This window comes from Natrix helvetica (assembly GCF_964273705.1).
Source record: "Natrix helvetica genome assembly, chromosome: Z".
NCBI lineage: Eukaryota > Metazoa > Chordata > Lepidosauria > Squamata > Natricidae > Natrix > Natrix helvetica.
Window position 1 is genome coordinate 97559273 of NC_138554.1, and position 21270 is coordinate 97580542.

The 21270-nt window shown below is 33.9% G+C and overlaps 1 protein-coding gene across 3 annotated transcripts in view; it reads right to left on the reverse strand.

The window, feature by feature from the left end:
* Positions 1–21270, reverse strand: part of CHN2 (chimerin 2) — a 160909-nt gene that overhangs the window by 35038 nt on the left and 104601 nt on the right. For all 3 annotated transcript variants that reach the window (XM_081969840.1, XM_081969839.1, XM_081969841.1), the window contains one exon: positions 553–630. In XM_081969840.1, the coding sequence (XP_081825966.1) occupies positions 553–630 (78 nt within the window). The remainder of the gene's footprint in view (positions 1–552; positions 631–21270) is intronic.

A 21270-nucleotide genomic window follows, 5' to 3' on the forward strand; every position in this document is an offset into this window, starting at 1 on the left:
CATGGAATCTAATCACAGACCACTCTTTATGTGTCCCATAATTTCATGTACTTTTCATTTGACATGAACGGTGAATGTAAGGATTACATTTTGTAGGCAGAAGTAAAAATCTGGCAGAATCGATTAGTTATTAATTTTATAACACACATAGTAGAGAAATCATGAATCAGACAAATGTACTTACAAAGCATATAGTTGCAATTTTGAGTTGAATCCTATCGGGGTATATTTGAAAATACAGTACTGAATTATTACTGATTTAATGAGACTTTGTTTCACATAAGAAGCCTTATGATCTGTGAGTCACAAGGGGGGGAAATGTCTGTTTCAGCAAGATCAACTGCAATTAGACTCCCCTTCTTTTGCTGGAGCCCTACCTTTGCATTTCTAAGCCAGCCAGTATTTCTTATATATATTAAATGAATCTTACTTCATCTCAAAAAGAAGTCACCCAGAGACACCGACACTTAGGAAGCAACAAAACCTGACAGATTAAGTAAAAGATAGGTAAACTATCAGTTCACAAAGGGTTTACAGCATAAAGGTCCTTACCTTAAAATTGTGTGCTTTTTCATAGTTGAAATGGTTGTCGTTCTGGGTCAGTGCCGCTCTTCTGACCAAGGAGGTGATCTGTGAATAGGCAAAGAGTTTCAGCGGTTGCCACAAGAGTGCCCCTTTCACTCCCATCTTAACCCCCAAGGCTACTGCCAGGAGTTCTTGCCGCTTCCGTCCTTGCTTTGATTTGTGAACCACAGCACAGGCTTTCTCATTGTCAAGCCACAGCTCCTCAGCAAACATAGTGCTTGGATCCCAGATCTTTTCCTTGTCTTCTGCGGAGGCTGGGAGGCTGACTACTGTCAGCTTGGTCCAACTGCTTCTTATGTTAGACAGCAAATTTGAAGCAGCTGCGGCAGCCCATTCTGAGGAGACCTCTGGCATGTGACTTGAATGGGCTGTCTTGCATGATGGAAGGAGCTCCTGCATCTGAATAAGTAACAGTCTTCTTTGTGATACTTAAAAAAAAATGCACAGAACAATAGCCTGGATTCATATACAGAACGACTCCCGCTTCTGGCCCTCCCAGAGCAGAGGATCCTGCCAGGCGCTGAAAAAAATACCGACAGCTTTACAGTTTCATGCCACAACACATCTCCAACGATAGATCAAATCTATCCAGGAACACTTTTTTTTCATAAGTAACTCTAATGCTGCATCCAACTGTGCTCAGAACTGGAGACCTCTGAGCTCTTCCAGTACAAACATCATCATATTAAGCCTTTGAACCACAGTGATTCTTTAATCTTATGGGGGGAAATACCCTCCTCTTTTTCATATCCTGTACAAGGGAAAATCTAGTAGCACTTGAAAGATTAGTAGCCGTGACTGCCAGCACATTAAATGGAGATTATTTCTAGCATTCTCTACTTTGCAATACGTAAAATAAATTGCAGTTTTTCTCTTCATGATTTTAAAATAACATTTAAAAGAATGTCCAGGCTATTAAATTGCTTAGGGAAGGGTAAAAGAGAGAGAAAAAGAGAATCTCAGAAGAAAAAAGAAAGATTAATTGAAGTATAAAAATTCAGTTAGCCATGCAATTTTTATGGTACAGTTGAGATTCCTTCTATGTTTTGTGTCCAAATGCTGTCTACAACAAAATGTTGCAGTATTGAACCAGTCAAACCTATATTTCCTCAGCATCCATTCCACTATTCCAACTTCTCATTGATTTCTGCTCCCCCCCCCGCCACCAAATGAAACTAAATATCTATCCATAGATTCTTCTACAGGTAGTCCTTGACTTATGACCACAATTTTGTCCTAAAATTTCTGTTGCTAAGTGAGACAGTTGCTAAGTGAAATTTGTCCCATTTTACGACTTTTCTTGCCACAGTTGTTAAGTGAATCACTGCAGTTGTTAAATTAGTAACACAGCTGTTAAGTGAATCTGGCTTCCCCAATTAACTTTGCTTGTCAGAAAGTCACAAAAGGGGATCATATGATCGTAGGACACTGCAATCATCATAAATAGGAATCACTTGCCAATCATCTGAATTTTGATCCCATGACCACGGAGATGCTATAATCATTGTTAAGTGTGAAAAATGGTCATATATCACTTTTTTCAATGCTGTTGTAACTTCAAACAGTCATTAAATGAACTATAATAATTCAAGGATTACCTGTACAATGTTAAGGAACTGAACCAATAATTAGTTGCCTGAACTTTGCTACAGAAGAAATTCTGCAAAGTGAATATGGCCTGAACATGGGGAGAGGGAAGTGGTCTTCCCATTGGCAGGAATTCCCAATTCTCTTGTCTTCTGGCCCTTCTCCCCCCCTCTCTCCCTCCCTCCCCCTCCCTCTCCCTCCCTCCCTCTCCCCATACACAGAAAGCAAACACAGCTGTAAGCGTTTATGTGCTCCGAGTGGAAGAATTGTTGATTGAAAACACAGGACGATGTAGTACAGAAGAAAGGGCCTGTGGTACAAAATTGTTAATGAGGATAAGAGACTGGGACAGTGTTTCTCAATCATTTAAGATATATGAATTTCAATCCCCAGAATTCCCCAGCCAGAATGAAGTTCACACATCTCAAAGTTGCCAAGATTGACAACTACTAGGCTTAAGAAGACATTTAAGAAAATACCTCAAATGTTTTATGACTTCAAAATGTTTTCATTTCTCATTTGGCTGTTTCTGGCCACCAAAGTTGTTCTTTTTGTTCTTAGAGAATTTAGGTCACCAAACCTGCCAATTTCCATCTCTAGTCTAAGTTTCAAGATGTATGCCCCTTGATGAGCAATTTAAAAGTCAAGTAGACAATATAAACTAATGTAAAGGATGGTCATTAATATGACACAATATTTGCATGTAATGCAATTCAAGGAATTTCTTAAAAACTATTTGATCTGGCCAAATGCAAGCAAATACCTAGCTAATCACTACAGAAGAACCTGCCCATTTAATAGAAATTCTGATCAATATTTTTACAAATGTCTATTAGATTTCAGGGTCTAATTCAAGATATTCATCTTAATACTTAAGGTCTATATGGCATTAATCCTGGCATTTCCCCAAGACTTTAAAGCAGTGGTGAAATCTAATTTTTGGCACCAGTTCTGTGGCTTGGTGGTGGTGGTGGGTCATGTGACTGGGTGAGCGGGGCCAACTTTTTTTCACTTTTTAAAGCATTTTTACCTGCCAGTTCGGGTGAATGGGCAGGGAAAAATGCTGTAAAAAGTGGCTTTGGGGGAAGGTTCTGATGATTGTGGGGCTCAGAGCTGATCCGGAAGATTGTTGAAAACTTCCCCCCACCCTTTGTAAAGCATTTTTTTCCTGCCTATTCACCTGAATCGGCAGGAAAAAAATGCTTTAAAAAGTGGGAAAAAAGCTTCCGATGATCCCGCAGCTCACAGCTGAGCCATGTGATCTTTGGAAGCTTTTTTTTTACTACCGGTTTGCAGAACCTATGACAATCGTCCCTCCTGGTTCAGACGGGGACGTCCTGGTTCAAACTGGGCCAGACGGGGAAGATTTCACCTCTGCTTTAAAGTTTATTAAGACCTATTCCATTTTATCACTTTGTAGTTCAATTAAACTCATCATTCCTAGGGCTTCTCAAGAAACTTTCTGCTAAATCATCTTGCCTTCTCTCGCTTCCTTTTGGAAACAAGTCAAGACATTCCACTAGAAAATTAGAATGTATATAAAACAATTTATTAATTATAGTTTACTGTTTTGTGCTTTGGCTAATAATCTTGGCATTTTAAATAATTTTTATGTTGATAGGTTTGCCAACTAGATTGATAGTTTATAAGCTGTATAATATGTAAAAGTATATAAAATTGCTCTCTAGATAATATAAATATTAAATTTATATTATATTAAATTTAAAATATTAAACCTTTAAATATTAGAGCAATTTATCCAAATCTTATTGGTCTATTCTTATTTTTCAAAAGTCACAGAAAAGAATGTTCTATGTTATCCTAATCTATATGGATCTATTTGTAGAATTTCATGGCCCCTGAAAGTTTGCTGTTGAAATTATTTCTTTAGCTCAGGGATCACATTCCTGTCTTTTTTTGTTCTTTTTGTTTTCAACAATTTTTACAGATCTCACTGCTGAAATATTCACAACACTCTGCTGCTAAATAAATCCATTTTCCAGCTGATAAGACAGCTGAGAGCTACTTTTAGGTAGGCCAATAGAAAGGTTTGGACATCAGGGATAATGTTTCATGCTCTTCTGTCCTACCCCCATGGGCCAACAGCTAATAGATACTAGATTTAGATCAATGTTCTTTTTAAAAAGCTTCTGTTATTGTAGTTCAACCTTTGGTTCTGTATTTCTTAACCATAGCATCTTAAGATGGACTTCACCTCCTCGTAGTCTTGTTCCAGCATACTTACTGGACAAATATGGGAACTTAAGTCCACACATCTTTAAATTGCCAAGGTTGAAAAACACTGCTTACATGAACAATATGGCAGAAATCCTATACACATTTGCCTTGGACTAATAGTATAATTGAATTCGGTGATTCCCCCCCCCCCCTGAAAAGATTTGCTTGTAATTGCACAGTACATTGCATTAGGCAAGGCTGTTTGATATCCATCATTTGATCAATTTTAAACATCTTATTTGTGCATTTTCTTCGTTAAGTTGATGAAAAATGAAATTATGTGTCTTTAAGTTACATAATATCAGTCCTTAGTTATGTTAAATGGATATTTAAAAAAAGGAAATGTTAGCGTGTAACATTTGCCTTATTATATTTGATTTTTCTTTTGAGTGCACAATGCATACTGCTAAAGAATTATCTCACAAGCAATGCTGATACTTTGCAATATACCTGTTTGCTTATGTGCTCTGGATACATACATTTTTTGTGACATTGCTGGAATAATTTAAATAGGTCAACAGCACCAACACAAAACTCTGAGAGAGAGGTCAATTTTCTAGTAATCCTTTGGCATTTGTATTATATCACTTAAATTATAAAATCCTATTATATAAGGTACAATACATCATTATGCAATACTGCAATTACTCTGCTCCAAATACAGGATTATACATAAAACATCTTATTAGAATCCTTACTTTAATGAGATAATTTTAGGAGAAAAATCCAATAGCAAGACTGCTATTTCTCCTAGTTTCATTAAGACATAAAGTTCACCTATATGTCTCTGTAATTTGTGATAAGCATCATAATATCTATTCAAAACAGCCTTTTTCTTTTAATTGTATTATTGTATCATAATAATGTCTTTTATTAAGAATTCAGTTTTGATTTTGGCCCAAATCCCAGTAACTTCATGAACACATCCATGTAGTTTGCTTAGCAACAAAGTTTGTCCACTTATTTTAAAACACCTTTCCTTCGGATGCTCAAGGCATGATGTTCAGGGAGCAGGCTACGGCTAAATGATGTTTGTGCAAAACATAAGAGTGTATACTGACTTCAAGAGGACTGCAAAGGCAATTGTGTCTAACCCTTTTCATTCACAGAGGTGTGAGAGAGAAAGCCTCAGATGTCCTGATATCTGTCTTGTGGGATACAAAGGATAGTTGCTTAGTAACAAGGGCAGCTGCTCTGTTAAACATTGGTGTACCTCTCTCATTCTCCTCATCTTCTCACTGGACTAGAGTGGAAACATATTCCAAAACTGGTTGCAGCAGAACTAAAACCTTGATCGCATTTCGGCAAATACATATTTCTGTATATTTAAATACACTATTCATAATTTTACCTGAGTCCTGACATGCAACATGATATGCAAAAATAATATAATAATACTCTTCAAATTCAAGTTTTCAAAGGGTTGGCATTATGAGAAAGTCACATGATGCACTGGGACATCCACAATATACTTCTCAGCATTTCAAATTAGGAAAGAGATAGGATTCTTAAAAAGAATTTTGATGTGGTAGCCTGTGGTAACAGCATCTGAGACCTGGCCTTGTGTTTTCTTGCAATTGTAACACTGAATTTCTATACCTGAGCAGTTAGACAAAGAGGAGAGAGTGGAATCTATCTATCTATCTATCTATCTATCTATCTATCTATCTATCTATCTATCATCTATCTATCTATCATCTATCTATCATCTATCTATCTATCTATCTATCTATCTATCTATCTATCTATCTATCTATCTATCTATCATCTATCTATCTATCATCTATCTATCTATCTATCTATCTATCTATCATCTATCTGTCTGTCTGTCTGTCTATCTATCATCTATCTATCTATCTATCTATCTATCTACAGTATCTATCTCTCATCTATCTATCTATCTATCTATCATCTATCTATCTATCTATCTATCTATCTATCTATCTATCTATCTATCTATCTATCTATCATCTGAAAGATTAATATTATCTTGCTGCAGATGAAATAAATGAAGAACTATTTTTATACTACACATAGTTTATAAGGATTACTTGAGGTGATAACTTGATGTAAAAAACTGTATCCTTCCTTTCTCCAGTGTGAATTATTGGATAGGGACTGAAAAAATTCCCTGTTCTCTATCAAAATTGCATGTTCTTTGGTACACTAAAATGAAATGCATGGTTACTTCAAATGCTACTATGATGATAGTATAATTCCTAGTGAGGAAATGCAAAATAAGTACTTTAAGTTTAATGTTATCAATTTTAAAAAAATCTTAAAAAGATATCATGATCAACTTTTCAAGTTTCTAGTAAATATATCAGAAGATAACACAAAGATTCATTATTATTTTGCTATTCTTTCACTTCTGCATTAAATCAGTGGTTGAATATGATCAAAATAAAATTGTATACATGCCTTCATTGCATTTGTATAATCATGGTGTGGTTAGATGCACATGATGCCTATTAAACACTATAGAGATAAAGCAGGTTTTTTGTTCCTAGCATTCCTAGCATGTAAAGAAGAACATTTATGGCTGAATTATAATAAAATTAATATCATACATTTTGAAAAATACCCAATAATCCTCAGAACTTGAATGTGGATTAATAGGATGAATTTTGAACAGGTGGAGTGTCTTAAATATTTGTGGCTTATTTTTTAATAGTCATAAAGCTCACTTATTATTGTTGGTAGACCTTGGAAGACTCTGGTTGGCTTACAACATCAGATTATACAATGAAAATGTAAAAACATAATGACAAAACATAGTGGCCTGGACAAAAAAACAACTATGGTAATTAAAATAAATATGATGTGGAACAAATCTAGTTTGTAATGACCTCCAAGAACTCCGGGTGAGGTACACTGTCCATATCACTGGGAAGATGCTATCCCAGAGAGCAGGCCAACAACACAGAAGATATTTATTAATTTTATTTATTTAGTTTGTAAAACATGTACAAGATAACAGGTATAAATATAAACATGGACATGAACACGGGAAATGGGTACAAATAAATGGGGACAGTAGGACAGGGATGGAAGGCACATTGGTGCACTTATGCATGCCCTTTACAGACCTCTCTGTAACAACAGAATCAGGTAGTGCATTGCAGCATTGACCACTCTGTTGATGAAGTCGTATTTTCTGCAATCAAGTTTGGAGCAGTTTACCTTGAGTTTGTATCTATTGTTTGCCTGTGAATTATTGCAGTTGGAGCTGAAGTAGTCATTGACATATAGGGAATTGTAGCAGACAATTTTGTGTACTACGCTTAGGTCAGACTGTAGGCGGCATAGTTCTAGGTTATCCAAGCCCAAAATTTCAAGCCTGATGGCATAAAGTGGTATAATGGTGACATGCTTCCTTATCCCACAAATTGATATCATTTGATTAAGAAGATGTTCTTTTACCATGCAAAAACCACAGAGCAGCATTATGTCTTGTCCTGTGTCTTCTCCTATCAGTTAATGCCAGCTGTAACAAATTCTTTGTGGCATGGAATTAGGTTTAGAGAATAAACAGCAGCTACATAGACATACAATCCAATCTTACATACATACCTATGTTAAGATATACAATCTTAACAGTGACAAAATGCATAGCCAGAGTAATTCTTTGATTAGAAATAGGATTTTCATCATTATTATTCCAATTTATATAAAGGGCAACAGATTTTCCTGAAGAAAATAGATGAATGTTTAAAATATTTTTTTACTGAAGATTACAGAGAAATAGAAACAGATTGTGAATGGACATTAAGGAATGGACATTAAGGACATTAAGGAAAGCTTTAACAGGTATTTAAAAAGACCAAAATAGTAATGGTCCCTGGCCATCTTAGTATAAATGCTCTGAACATGAAGTTTTACAACAATTAGAAAATATGAGGAATCCTATTTCAGAGAGAAGAAATATGCCAGAATGGAGAAAGATGCCAGAGAAAAGAAGATAATATATTAGTAATAGTTAAAGAGGAACAAGGTTTGACTTTAACAAGGAACTATTGGCTGAGATCATTATTAAATAATGTCCAAAATTTGTCTATTTTGGCTAAGAGGTTGAAAACAATTTTGCAAAATTTATTCATGAGGACCAATGTGTTTTTCTAAAATACAGTTAAAAGATGAATATGTTGGACACTATCTAAAAAAATGAAATTCAATAGTGAAAAAAGTAAGGTTCTACATTTAGGCAAGAAAAGCAAAATACACAGGTACAGTATAGGTGGTATCTTGCTCAATAGTAGTAACTGTGAGAGGGGTCTTGAAATCCTAGTGGACAACCATTTAAATATGAGCCAGCAGTGTGCAGCAGCAACCAAAAAAGCCAACACAGTCCTAGGCTGCATCAACAGAGGGATAGAATCAAAATTACGTGAAGTATTAATACCACTTTATAATGACTTGGTAAGCCCACACTTAGAATACTGCATTCAGTTTTGGTCGCCATGATGTAAAAAAGATGTGGAGAGTCTATAAAGAGTGTAGAGAAGAGCAACAAAGATGATTAGGGGACTGGAGGCTAAAACATATGAAGGACTGTTGTAGGAACTGGGTATGTCTAGTTTAATGAAAAGAAGGACTAGGGGAGACATCATAGCAGTGTTACAATATCTCAGAGGTTGCCACAAAGAAGAGGGAGTCAAACTATTCTCTAAAACACCTGAGGGAAGAACAAGAAGCAATGGGTGGAAACTAATCAAGGAGAGAAGCAACTTAGAACTGAGGAGAAATTCCTGACAGTTAGAACAATCAATTAGTGGAACAGCTTGCCTCCAGGAGTTGTGAAAGCCTCAACACTGGAAGTCATTAAGAAGATGTTGGACAGCCATCTGTCTGAAATGGTATAGGGTTTCCTGCCTTAGAAGACCTCCAAGGTCCCTTCCAATTCTGCTGTTGTATTATTGTATGTTGGACATTTCAGAATACTTGGAGAAACAAAATTAAAAGTAAACAAAAGAAGAATTGTACTTTACTGTTAACAGTTTTGGAAGATATGAATTTTGGACACAATTACAATAATTGGATAAGATTGATTTGTATTTCATCAGAAATGAAATAACTGTCAATGGAGGTCTAATAGAAATACAAAAACAGACAACATAGGGATGCCTGCTGTCTTATTTTCTGTTTATTTTAATTCTTGAAATATTGAATAAAATATTCAATAAGACAAGATGAGATAATTGTGGGATTAAACATTAACTGCAGCCCCTTCCAAAATAGTGCCCATTTCACCGCATACCATGGCCTCCATATAGGAAGGTCATGTGGCAGATTAACTGGTTCTCATTCCCAAAAATGATAGTCAGAAAAGGTAAGTGAAGCGAAATGGGATGGAAGGAGGAGGGGGGGATGGGAAGCGGGTGGGGGGGTGCCCAATGGAATAGGAAATAGGAATATTTCTTTATAATGAAATATTATATAATGTTTATTTTGGCATTTTTAAATATTCTTCTCTCAGCAGTTCTCAAAGGCAAAATATCCCCTATTATAAAAGAGATTGCTCTTGTGGACAGGGTATAATCAAAAAGCTAATTTGGATCCTGCAATATTGCTCTTTTTAGAGGGATTTTCATATTACTTTGATGTATCCTATAATTTGCAAAATCCCTGGTTGGGTAGATGATTTTTTTTTTTTTTGCTGGCTATTTCATTGCACTAAGATTCTAGAATTATATGGTAAATTGTAAAAGTTTCTCTGGCTGCTTCAAATAACAATCAATGCCAAGGACTAACCTGATGTCTCTGTGTATGGAAGAATGAATACATTGATTAGGCAGAGTAATGATCTGGATGCTTATGAAAAATTATACCTAATTTTATATTGTTGTTTGCAATATTTATTGAATATATGCTGCAGAATATAATTAAATGACTGTAATAAAATTTAATTACTATGATTATGTAAAACATAGTTACATTTATATTGTAAATATACAACTCATACTACTTCCAAAATGTCCTAAATATAAGTTCTCAACTGCATTTTTGGCATGCTTTTTGTTGGTTAAAAAAAACCCTGCTCTTATTCTTAACTTCCCCTTGCTCGTAAGCATTCTTTTCTTGTCTAAAATTGTCTTGTGAAAATAACCCATTTTTGTTAGGATTAAAAAGTTTGATCACAGAAATATTTTCTGTTAAAAAATTTTTTATCTTGGGATTCTGTAGTAATGCAAATGCGTTTAGACACCGATCATACTGCAACAAACAATGTTGCCAGCTTCTCTGCAACAACACCCAAAATTTGTTGGATGATAATCTGTGCTACAAACTAGATTTAATGAGCAGCTAGTTCACCATATTAGAATGCTCTGCAACTTGATATAATATTTCACATGTGAATCTTTTTTCTCACTGCACCCATCTATGATAATGCTCGTCTCTCTTCTTTTATATTCTTGCTTTTAAAATATATTTTTACTTTATGTCTTCCAGCTTTTCATATTTTTTGTTCTTTACTGTTTCTTTTGATGCATCCTTTATTCTTTTTAAAACACTGTACCTGATCATCCTTATGCTGGTCTATGACAATAATAAAGATTTGCTTTTATTTGATGGTAATGCATAGGTCTTCGCCATGAGGTAGTAACAAGTGTCAGGATGTTCATACATCAAAGAGGCTTCCTAATTGTTAACAGCTTTAATCACATTTAATTAATTAATCAATATTTAACCATTCTGAAGGTCAACATTCATCTGCAAAAATAGCAGGCAACAAAGTCATTACAGACAATTGGTTCCTTCCAATTTTACCATATAAGGATTGCTTCAATTCGCCAGAGCCATCATTAGCATGCAAAATCTTTGGGTAGCTGAGCAGTCCGCAGAACTATTGATCTATGTTCCTGTCCTCATATCATCTTCTTTTTCTCAAAATTTAATAGAAGGGTCTAATCTTTTAAATTTTTTTGAAATTCCCCAAAGCAATCATTTCCAATCTAATTGGGAACTATTTGACCATATAGAAAATGTCTACATGGCACTAGCTAGCAAATGCACCTTAAAGCATGGCTCCTTCCTGATCTATATCCTAGTAAGTAAATCAAGGTACAGTATAAGTAAAAAGAGACCAATGAGTTACAGAAGCCAAGTAGTATAAATGATATAGTTTACAGTTAGCCCTATAGTCAAAAGTAGTATGTGAAAGAGAATCCATGCTTACAAATATTATAGAATTATAAATCAGAATAAGGTAAACACACACAATTCAGTATTATTGAATTATTGAAGGCAAGGAGAGTGATAAAGCAGAATTGTGGCATTGCAATGTAACCTGGAGTTCTTTTCCATGTGCAGTGCAATGACACACATGTGCCTAGAGCGCAGAGCTTGCAATGAGGACCAGTGGATCCTGCTATCTGTAATTTAAGAGAAATTACTTTCAGTAGAAATAATGATGATGATGAGAACGATGAACTATTGCTGCCCCACACAACAATTACAATCAGACATCTGGGGCTCAGTAATCAATTTCAGTAGTGCTTGCTTACAGCATCTTAGTTGTGATAGTCATTACCATGTGTATTATCCAACTTATCATAGTGTGCTTAGTTTGCAAAAGCAATTACAACAAAGGCTGTCCTTGAAAAAGCACTGGATGTACACAAGTAATCTCTTTGCTCTTCATAATAAACTTTTTCTATTTTTCCTTTCATCTCTTACCCTCCCACTTTCCCTTTCATCCGCTTCAATTTATTACAGCACTGTTGTCATCAATCAGCTATTTGTTTCTTGTGAAAATTCATTGTGATGTAATTCTTCTTACTTCACCTGCTTGTGCTTCTGCCACTATTTTGTTCCTCTCTCTTTCTCTTTGCTGATTTTTCCTATTACTAGCTTCAATTCATGGACCATTGTTCTGTTTCAGTTCAATATATTCCTTTAAATGTATGTTAATTTTATTACTGTACAAGTTATGCAGCTGATAGTTGTCATTAATATTATTTTCATTTTCAAATGGATATCTAAATTAGGGAAATATCTGTAGGCTTAAATTTAACCAACATTTCCATGATAATCAGTGTAATGTAATGTAATCAGAATATTTTCTTTTGTTATAAGCCAGTGAAATATTCTAAAAAGGTAGATTATTTCTATAATACGTTACCTTGAGAAGAAATTATTTTACAGGTAGTAACTGAAATAAGTTTTCTTTGGGATGTAGTCTGTTAGCAAAAACAGCTCAAACACTTGAACTATTCAGTTGGTATCAGTCTAGTTACAATTTAGTCTACAACTGAAGGAAAATGTTTGCAACATTAAGCAAATGTAAAGAATTAGCACTATATGACAAAAATTGAGAGAGCCAGGTAAGCAAGGAATGTAATAATCCAGGACGGATGTAGTTTGGTGTTTGAATAAGACCAGGCAATGATTTTAAAATAGTTTAAAATATTACCACTTCAATAATCTTGCATACTACTTCTGATATTAGTAATTTTTGATCTCCAATATGGGGGGGGGGATACAAAATATTTTTATAGATATGAACACAGATTGCAGTGATATTTTGAAATTGTTCAAAATGTGGTTCCAAACCATGCTATGACTTCATATTAATAAAAAATCTGTAAAATTGTTAATCTGTCATAATTGTTTCAAGGTCTGGATGATCCAATCCGTATGTCCCCAGAGACTAAAAGGCACCAGAGTAATTTGTGAGATTTCTCCAACTATTTCATAGTCACAAACTGATTTTCATTTCTCTTCTTCAAGAATATAATTCTTCCAAAAGTCTGTACTTAAGGCAGCCTTTATAAAAACTAACTTATTCAACGTCAGTCAATTTAAAATGCATATTACAATTTTCATTTGTTCTATTGCTACAGAGTACAGCTTTAGAGATCAGAAACTGGATGCAAACATTGGTTGGCAGAACAGAAGTTATCCATTCATGAAAATGCGGCAATAGGCCACTCTTGTGTGTTAATTTGGCATTTGAAACATTGGTTTATTCTTCAAAATCCTTTTTAAAACAATTTCTTGACGAACCCGAACTTGGCCATAATACGTTGTCATTTAAGGATTCAGTAATGTGAGCCTTCTTGAAGAAAAGCCCTAAATGAGCAGTCTTGTTACAGAGCCACACTACTTTCAAGGTCTTCATTGCCAAAACCAAACCTGGATGTGCATTGAAAATGTAAAGATCCAGGCCCTGTGGGATTATGACCAGATGAGGAGGATGATAGTTTTTCAGAAATGTTTCCCAGAAATCACAGACCTAGATATAAATAGCACTTCTGTTCTGAGCCATCAACCACTCTTTTGACCTCTGAACATATTGTATAAGCAACTTTGGGCAAAGCAGACAGAACTGAAAGCCTACTGTGGATTTCTGTGGAAATAATAACAAATATTATCATGAGATTTGCCCTGTGAGCAAAATTGCTTAAGATAAGTGAATTCTAAAGACATCTATCAGAGAAAAGATTTATAGCACATGCATTACTTATGAATGTGAATTTGCAATAACATATAATGAAATGTTCTGTTGCGGAAAATCCTGAAACATCATATGTTGTACAAGTTTTTCAATTATGGTGTTTTTTAAAAACCCTGGCTTGTTTTTTAAAAAATGTTCTATATTACATTTTAAAAATACAACATGCTCCTTTTGCTAGTCTCAAAACCCGCACACGTATCTATCTCAACAATACTACAGTTCGTTTCCAAAATTTGAAATTTTCCATTTTAGCCCCATCACCATGGCTGTAATAGTTTTGCAGCCCTCAAAATAAATGTAGTTCCTGTTTTATCTGATACATGGTCAAATAAATTCTATACAAATTTCCTGATATGAAACAAATTAGAGTGAATATATTCTGAATATTTGTCCAAACACAGAAATCACAGAAATTTACTTCCAAAATATCTTACGAGGTTATCTCTGGAATCAGTTAGATAGAATCTAGCCAATATGTCTCAAATGAAAGTAGACCTTACAGTACTTGTAAGCTTCTCCTTTAGAATAAAGAGCAGAAGGCCTAAATATGGTCTTTGACTTATGACCACAATAATATAGCTATTCAGTGAATCCTGATTCTTTCATTATCAACCCCTAGCCACCCACCAGTCATAAATGGCTCTGGGACCCTGCAACTGTCATAATGCATGACAGTTGCCATCCCCAAATTCAGATTCTTATGGCAGAAAAAGTCATAGTGGTCCACCAAGTTTGCCCTTTGATTTTAATTTTTTAAAAATTTTTTATCAGTTTGATAAAGTTAGTTTAAACTCAGTTACTGATGATTGAACCACTACTTCCACTGAAAGTTGGTTCCAAGCTTCCATTACTCTTTCTGTGAAATAATACTATGTAACATTACTTTTGAACTTCCCTCGTCAGCTTGATGTAATGCCCCTATGTTTTGATTTTTGCTTAATATTGAAAATATTGCATACTAAAACCTTATTCAGCCCCTTAATATATTTAAAGGTTTCAATCCTCTAGGCTGCACAAGTCCGTCAGATCTTGCATCATTTCTTTTGTTGACTCAATCTGATCAATTATATATTTTCTAAATGACATCTCCAGAACTGGACATAGTATTCCAAATAGGGTTGATTAAATGATATTTTGACAGTGGTAAGTGAATCCAATGTTAGGGATTGGAAATACAATGTATTTAAAATAAACCAAAATTACTAATGAAATAATTATGTCATTAATCATTTGACATCTACTTATCAACTGATAATATCTAGGATAATTCTGTAAACTTATATAAGAAGTATTTCCACAAATAAATTTTGGAATGTTCTGTTTCTCTCAGATCAGTGAAATTAACTGATTAACTAAGAACCAAATAAGAAGCCCTTATTGCTGGTAGGTTTTTTTATTTTATATTACAGTTTTGAGTTTTTCTGTTAACTAGATAAGAAACTTTGCAAAAATTGTAAGATTGACTGCAAACTTCCCACTTAGTAGTTTCCTTTTACTGCTGTGAAGTTAAATATTCAGAAGTACTTAAATTTCTCAGGTTATTCTGCAGCTGAATATTGACAAAGTGTTTTGTTACTTTGAAGGAAGTGAATAAAGAAAGCACATTATTGATGGTTTGAAGGGACAATGAAAAAGGAATGGATTGAAAAACAGGAACACTTTCAGATACACTGTGCATAATTTGTCCAACAGGAACAGAGAAAAAAAAAGTATCAGATAGCAGAGTATGAGAAATTTGAGAGCCAATTTGATTTAGTGGTTAAGGCACCAGGATTGAAACCAGAAAACTGTGAGTTTTACTTCTGCTTTAGACAAGAAAGCCAGCTAGGTAACTTTGAGCCAGTCACTGTATCTCAGCCCATGATATCAGACCATTGCAGCCAGTGGAATAACAGTAGGTTGATCCAAAAAAGAAAAGTGGATCCTGGGCTTTAGGAAAAATATTTAGTGGGGGAAAGAGTGCAAGCAGCAGCAGATATAAGTGTAATTTGGGCAACATAATATAGTACATTAAAATAAGCTTTTAATGTACTATATTTATTATTCTATTACAGTCTTATAACCTCCTTCACCTACGTATTTAATTATTTAACTGTTTTGTGTATGTATTTTATAATGCATTTTAGTGACTGTACACCGCCCCGAGTCCTTTCCGGGAGAGGGGGCGGTCTATAAATGTGAATAATAAATAATAATAAATAAAATAAACAAACTGAGGACATTTGTCAATACCTTGAATTCGATTTTCTATGGGTTTGGCTATTCTTAAAGGAAGTATAGATAGTCCTTGACTTACGAGCACAATTGACCCCAAAATTTCTGTTGTTAAGTGAGACATGTTAAGTGAGTTTTCCCCATCATATGACTTTCCTTCCTACATTTGTTAAATGAATCACTGCAGTTGTTAAATTAGTAACACAGTTAAATGTATACGGCTACTCTATTGACTTTGCTTGTTTGCAGGTCACAAAGGGTGATCACGTGACCTTGGGGCACAGCTATGGTCTTAAGTATGAAATAGTTGCCAAGCATCTGAATTTTGATCACATGATCATAAGGATGCTGTAAAAATCAACTGTAGGCAGAATATAATCAGAGCTTTGTTTTAATGGCTCCATTGCTGAGGGGGCATTTTTTGTCGTCTCTTCACCTATGTTAGTATTAGATACAGGACAATAAGAAGTAAAGACATCAATTGTATAGTTTGGAAACCACTTTGTGCCATATATCAAACAAAATTAGGGATTTTGAATTCTGTAGCCTTGCAGTTTTCTTTATGTAGCTTCTCATAATAAGCACATAATATCCTCTTGGAACATTGTATTCTGTTGAAAAAAAAATTATACTGAATTCTTGGAAGATTGTAATGTTCTTACTACAATAGTATTTCAGTTGTCTTCCCTGGAAAAAGAGCATTCTTCTGTAAATCATCTGTAAATCATCTAAACCAGTATTTCCAAACATCAACTCTCAGAATATTTAGCAAGGGCCATGTTAGCTTAGGAATTCTAGCAATTGAAAACCATACATCTAGTATTGTCATAGTTCTCAAACGAATTCTCAAATTGCCAATTTATACTTCAATTCCTTACTTTTTAAAACAGTTCTGTGTATGTGTGTGTGCGCACGCGCACAAACACACACACAAGTGCAAGTAAAGCAGCCAAAAAGATATGTTTTTCTCTAGCAGAATTCTAGTAATAGGAACAGTAACAGCAGCAGTACGGATGAATGGAGAAATGATGAATATTTAGCACATGAGTATGTGTATTTTATGTAGAGTGCCTGTGTCTTTTGTGCAAAAATTGTATTGTTATTGGCTCTTTTGTGTCTTGAACTCATCAAATGTTTAAAAGAACCTATGACAATCTGTGAAAGCTACATAAACAATAGCAATAACCAGGACTGCAACATCTCACATACATTCTCCGTCAGCTCCTGAATATTTACGTATTAAATATCTATTAAACAACTAGAACTTCACAAACTTTCTAAATATCAATAATAAAGCTTCAGACCTATTTCCAAGGATAAATGATTTATGGGAGGAAAAAGCTCTGCTCTGGATTTTCCCATTTGTGGGAAGGACTGGGGATTCTTAGTATGCACCTTCAGCTGGGCTGCCCTGGGCAGACATCCAAGTATGTATGGCTTGAAAGACATCAATTAATTAGAACAACCATGGCTTTCCTGACAAGATTGCTGGTATTGCATGTGCTTCTGGTAAAAACTAGATTAAAAAAAGACAAAGTATGACCTGGCTCTTTCCAGTTTTCAGTTACAAGAACACAAACAGCTGATGGAATGCACAAGTACTATGTCAAAATGAATTCATTATACATTATTGCATTAGAAGCAAAAGTATAGTTATCATTATTCCAACATAATATAATATTATATTATTTTGTAACCTAGCACTAAACTCTGCTATGGGTGTTCGTTTGCCATAATATTAGCAATGTTTATAGAAACTCTTGGGCATCGATGAAGGTTTGATAGGTTTGAAGTCCTGATATTATCTTTATTTTTCAATTTAAGTAGTAGTTTAATTTAATTTAATGTTTTTAATTTGTTGGATTTCTCCATGAATGATGTATTTTGCTATTACTGTAGTAAAAGATACATACAAAAAACAACATGGTACCACATACATCTTTTCTATGCTCCATTATATCTGATACAATTTGACATTAATATCATTGTATAAACCTCCAGTTTCCAATCTACTATACTTTGGTATAAAATGAGATATTGTGGTTATCAAAATCACAATAAACAGTGATTGTTCCAAGGGAAGATCCCCCCCCCAATTCTTTATTTATTTTGGGAATTAATTACATTGAATATTAAACCAGGTCTTAAGTTTTCCTTAAAATACAAAATATATGCATAAGCATAATCCTGGGTGAATTTTGGATGAATATTACTCAATATAAGTATGTACATAGTATATAGTTATTATGTACAAATCCAACATAAAAATATAAAGTTGAATGTTGCTTTAATATCTGAACAGCTACTTTGTGGTAGTTGTGAATATGGGTTTCAGACTGAATAAAAGTTCCACCATCTGACAGTTCAATATGTACACATTAATGCCTTGTATCTTCAGAAATCACCTTGCCGCTATATAGATACCAAGCAAATTTAACAAATAAATATGTAAGTTTTTTCATTAAAAAAAAAAGCAGAGAGCAACTTTAAAAGAAAGTTTTAGAACCAGATGAAATGCCTAGTGTGATGCATGATTAACAGCAGAGTCATTTCTTATGAAATACATCCATTTGTGGTTTCGTTTGTGTTTTCCATGACTTTGGAAAGACAGACCTAATATAAACATTAAAGGAATCCTCACTGCCAGACTATGCAAGCTATGGCCTCCAGCTGGTTTGTCTTTTAGGTTTTATTTAAACCAAAGTAAACCATATTATCTTTGACTATTTGCTATAGAAGTCATTAATCATAAATACTGAATCTAACAAAGGAACATTTGGATCTTTGTTCATATTAATTAATCAATATTCAAACATAAAGTAATTACAAAAAGCATAAAAATGCTTTTATACTTGATAGAGTAGTTAGAAAATAGCATATTTTATTCTAGAAATACGCAATTATATCTTTAGTATGATTTAAATACATTAATGAAAAAGTATCCAATAATTATACCTTTAGATATAATTCTTGTACAATTTTGTTTTAACAGAAACAGCAGATTTATGGAAAAGATTTAGCAACCAAATTCTCAATAATTTTGAACCGATACTTGCTATTTTGATATTATCAAGATCACTAAAACATCTTTCAAGAAACATCATTTGGAATTTCACCCTCTTATTTCACAGTCTCAAATGAGAAAATACCCAAGTAGATTGCATTTCCCAAAGTAGAGAAAAATAATTTTAAAATACAGTTAGGGATACAGAATTTTGATATAATGAAGTAGCGGTTATCAACCTCAAATAGTTTCAGGTAATTGTAGATAACATTTTATCATTATTTTAGGATCCAGAGTCCCACTGTGACTCAAATTATTTTACACAGAATAATGATGATTTCAAGAATTACATTTTCAGGTTTCTTGACACTCAAATGACAGCTTGTGAGATATGCAGCAGAGACCATTGGGTTTTCTGTTCATTTTGCTTTTCCATTTGTTTTGTATGAACTGATACAAATGAAACTGATATGAGGATTCAATGAAAAACAAAATTTTAGAATTTAAAAACTTATTTTTTTTTAAATTTCTACTTTGTAGTAATCTTTGCAAGCTTAAACAAACTTTGGTGGTTCAGGCTCATCACATTTACCTAGAAATATGTAGATGATTGTACTATTAAATAGTTAAAATGATTTTATTTAGAATGGACTAGATGACCTCAAAGGTCCCTTCCAGCACTATGATTAAATATACAATAAACATGATAAAAAATATATAATTAGCACACTGCAATTTTGCAGATCCGTGTATCTAATTATATGTGAAGAATAATGCAGTAAACCAGAAGTTTACGTTTGAAAACTTTCCCAACATTTTCCATGTGTTATCATTAAGTTTAAAGCTGCTTTAAAGCTTTCATTACACTTTTCACATGCTATTTTTTTCAACTGGCAGGAAAACATGGCATCGATTTTATGGTAATTAAAAAAGAATAGAAGAGACACCACAAAAAGAATCAGTGGATCAATTTCAAATTTCCTTCAGTTCCATATGTATAATTTATTCCCAATTTCCTATATATGCAATATATGCTGATGGATATTGAGAACAAATAGAAACAAATATGATAAAAGTAGTGAAATTGTTAGTTAATTATTTTAAAATGTAACAGTGGTGGGAAAGCTTTTATTTAAAAGAGTTTTGTATCACACTACTGTATATATTCTTTTCTTTTAAAAAATGCAGAGTACTGAAAATATTATGCTACAACAAACCCATATGTTCAAGAACAAAATCCATAATTTATACAAATCAAGATTGATCTCTAATGTATTTATTGGTCTCTTCCCCAAATGTAGATTTTAATATGCATATATTATAGTATATAGTTTATTATTGTCTACTATGTATTAACAAGCTAAGGTCATAATACTGTATGTGGTTGAAACAGGAATTCTCTTTGACATTTTAAATTTAGAGAAAGTAATTTTGCAACTTCTAAGTGGCATATTTTACCCCAAGGAAATATATCACACAGGATGAACAATGTGGAAAATAGAGAAATTGCTCGCCAAAAGTAGTAGTATATGGAACTCATGTAAAATCCAATACATGACAATATGACATAGGATAACATAGAGCTCTCTCTGCTCTGAGAGCTTAACAAAAGTTGGACTATACCAATTATTCTGAGAGCCACATACAGTTTCTGGTAATAAGATGGCTTTGATCATCATCACCATTAATAAATTTTAAACCATGTTTATATGTAATTCAATGCAGAAAACATAGCTATTACAGTACTTCTACCTATATTCCCCACAACACACAAACTTTTTTTTTTTTTACTATCGGTTAGGGTGAACTGGTCCAAACGGTATCATTTCACCCCTGATTTGAAGTCAGAGTCTCCTGGTTTCTAGCCTGATGCCTTAACCATTAGACCAGTGGGAGTCAACGTTCCTAATGCCTTTAATTCAGTTCCTCATGTTGTGGTGACCCCCAACCATAAAATTATTTATGTTTTCCGTATTTTTTTTTTGAAAATATGAGTTTTCCGATGGTCTTAGGTGACCCCCTATGAAAGGGTTATAATAATAATAAGTTTGAATTTATTAGCCGCTCCCTTTCCAAGTAGGACTCGGGGCGGCGTACAATGGAGCATATAAAACATAGAGGATGTATAAAAAGCACATAGACATACATACAAAACACACATACACATACACGGACACGGACACGG